Source organism: Pithys albifrons, chromosome 1, assembly GCF_047495875.1.
Source record: "Pithys albifrons albifrons isolate INPA30051 chromosome 1, PitAlb_v1, whole genome shotgun sequence".
In the NCBI taxonomy this organism is placed as follows: Eukaryota; Metazoa; Chordata; class Aves; order Passeriformes; family Thamnophilidae; genus Pithys; species Pithys albifrons.
The window spans coordinates 71,562,724-71,565,441 of NC_092458.1; the positions used below are offsets into that span (position 1 = coordinate 71,562,724).

The window sequence follows — 2,718 nt, forward strand, 5'->3', positions numbered from 1 at the left end:
ACCCTGACTTTCTGTGTGGGCACACACTCTATTCTGAGCACGTGAGAGAGACTACCAGCAACTTTCAAGCCAAACAAGGAGGCAGCAGCACTTGAGCTGAGTGCTGGCAACTGGAATGGAACCAGAGGCTGGAGGGTGCCAGTGCCAGCACCTGGAGAAACTGGGGCCTGAGGTCAGCTCTGGGGCAGAGTGAGTGGTTAATGCCAGCTACCACGGAGACACATTTTCCATGTGTGAGTACCAATTTCACTAGCAGATGTTAATCCTGACCAGCAGGAAAGGAACTGTACCTGCCATTTGTAGTGAGAGCCATTTGTGAGAGCACTGTGTGTGTATATGAGACTATTCAGGTGTAGACACAGTGTAAAGAAACTGCTCTCTGTGTTCATCAGTGGCTGGCTGTGTGTGTGTGTATGTGTGTGTGCTTACGTGTGCACATCCTGACAACGTTCTCAGCCTTGCTACATCTAGACATGGGAACTAGCTGTAGCCATGGGATTTAGCTCCCCTTGATAGAACAGGAGAATAAAACATATACTGCTCCTTGTGCAAGGACAGATTCAAGGTTTAATGCTGTACAACTTTGTAGATACTGGCATGGGGTAGGGATCAGGCTTACTGACAGCAGAAGACTCTAATGTCATTGAGAGATGTGTCATCCCTCTTTCCTTGGGGTGTCTCCACCTTTGTCTGGAGCCCACAGATGGCCCCAGAGGTGCAGTTGCTGCTCCATGGGCCAAAGTGACCCCCTGAAAGTCCCCAGCCCTCCAGGTTTGTCCCGTTCGAGCAGGCGAACCTCACATTATTGACTGCCGTGTTGTCATGAAAGAACTGCCACTCATCCACACACAGTGAGAAGGAAACCAGCTTGTTGCTGGAGCAGAGCTGGGCCTTGGTCCAGTCTCCCCACCTGCCAGAGAAGAAAACAACTTGCCAGGACTTGTTCAGCTTCTCCTGTGCTGCCATCAACAATGCAATGTGCCTGGGATCCTGGCAGTCCTGGAGCAATCCTGCACCCCTACACAGAGATGGCAGGTTTCTAGGAGCACCTGTTTCATTCTGCTTCCTCATTATCCCCTGGATGCCCAGCCACCACCAACCCTGGGCTGCCCTGTTCCTGCAGAACCCCTTGGCAATTTTAGCTACTTACTGTGTCCCTGTTACTTGATGTGCTTTTCAAAGTAAGCATTTGAGGAAAAGGAGAAAGTACAGATTTAAGAACTGCATTTTTTAAACTCTCTTTCATCTTTGAAAATACTGTTTCTTTCCCTGGGACCAGATCTTTACTGTAAGACCTTCATATTTTGAGGCCAAGGAGAACTCACAAACCTCTGCAAGCAGGGCAGTGAGCCACCTTCACAGGGGCGTGGGTGCTTATGAAGCTGCTGCCCTGAAAGAGGATGAGAAAGTGAAGACTACTTACCACCCCACGGAGGACTCAATGACTGTGCCATCTGTGCAGAGCAGGCGGATGCCATTCAGAGCTGTGTCATCAGCAAACAGCCAAAATCCCTGGTAGGGCTGGACCTTAGAAGAGGGGAAGAAAATGGGAGAGGTCAGCATCATTCCCCACTTAAAAGAAGTGATAAGGTGAGCCCTTATGATGAGGGGTGGTAGGAGGCTTTGGGTATAGAGATAGTGCAGCTGAGCAGGGTTGTGAGGCAACTCTATAGCACTTCTCAGGAAGCTCCTTTTGCTATTGCCCACCTCTGTTTTTCTCCAAATGGTGCCTGTTGTCCCAGGTCATGCCCACTTTCTCACCACGTGCTGTGATACCCAGAGCTGTTGTGCTGGCAGGTGGGACTTGTCCCAGCCACCTGGGAACAGGATCTGCTGTACTGACCTCAGGTCTTTTTCTCACCCAATGGACTCCTCTGCCAAAAAGTCAGTTACTGGCAGGGAGCCTGGAGAGCTACTCTGCACTAGAGATTTCTTGCTGAGAAGCCTGCATGAGCAACGCAAATACAATGCAAACTGCTGCAATGGGACAAAGTGCTGTGGCCAGCCCTGCTAAGACCAGAACAAAATAACATTGTTTCAGAGTAGGCTTTTTTTTCCCACTCTGAAGAAGGAGTGAAATCTTACCTTCAATTCAAATCCCTTAGCGTAGCCACTGGGGCAAAACTGTGCATGCCCCCAAGAGCCCCAGGGGCCTCCATTTGGCACCTGGAGCACAGACTCGTATTGCCGTGTCCCTGTGCCCTGGAGGCAGCAGGAGCCCAGCAGGCAGAGGGTAGCCAGGATAAGCAGCTGCATTGCTGGGAACATGCTCAGGACCTCGCTGCATGGAGGTGATGGCACAGGGGAATTTATTAGCCAGGAGAGTGGGTGGGAGTCCTTGGGGAGTGTCAACAAAGCTCATGGGGAGTGCTTGTTGTTGCTATGTACTGCTCCTGTTGACTGCCTGTCCCTCAGTGGTGAGGCCGCCCTTGACAGGTGGAAGGGCTGTCACTGGTATGCACTGGCTGGAGGACTTGCAGGGCTATGAAAACTTGTGGATGTGAGGAAAGGGAAGGGAAACAGAGCTCAGACTATTCCCCAAGAGTCTGCTGTGGTTTGTAGAACAGTCCTAGCAGTGCTGCCAGGTGGTTGTTGGAGAGAGGAAGGGGGAAAGAGCAGTGGTGGACTGGAAGGAGAAGAAACCTCTGTAGGAGGTGAGGCAAGATTTGAGATGGAGCAGTTTCAGGGTCCTACTCACCGTTGAAGTCCTCTGTTTCC

The 2,718-nt window shown here is 51.1% G+C and overlaps 1 protein-coding gene across 1 annotated transcript; it reads right to left on the reverse strand.

Annotated features, from left to right (window-relative positions):
• Positions 1 to 615: 615 nt before the first annotated feature.
• LOC139679523 (vitelline membrane outer layer protein 1-like) lies at positions 616 to 2,256 on the reverse strand. The gene is made up of 3 exons (XM_071571332.1): positions 2,086 to 2,256; positions 1,424 to 1,527; positions 616 to 910 (listed from the first exon to the last, which is right to left on the reverse strand). The coding sequence occupies exons 1-3, from the start codon at positions 2,254 to 2,256 to the stop codon at positions 616 to 618; spliced, it is 570 nt and encodes a 189-aa protein (XP_071427433.1).
• Between the last annotated feature and the right edge of the window lie 462 nt (positions 2,257 to 2,718).

Coding starts and splice junctions, on each gene's coding strand:
- LOC139679523 (XM_071571332.1), bottom strand. CDS start 2,256: ATGCAGCTGCTTATCCTGGCTACCCTCTGCCTGCTGGGCTCCTGCTGC. Junction 1,528..2,085: donor CTAAGGGATTTGAATTGAAG/GTAAGATTTCAC, acceptor CCCTCTTCTAAG/GTCCAGCCCTACCAGGGATT. Junction 911..1,423: donor ATTGAGTCCTCCGTGGGGTG/GTAAGTAGTCTT, acceptor CTTCTCTGGCAG/GTGGGGAGACTGGACCAAGG.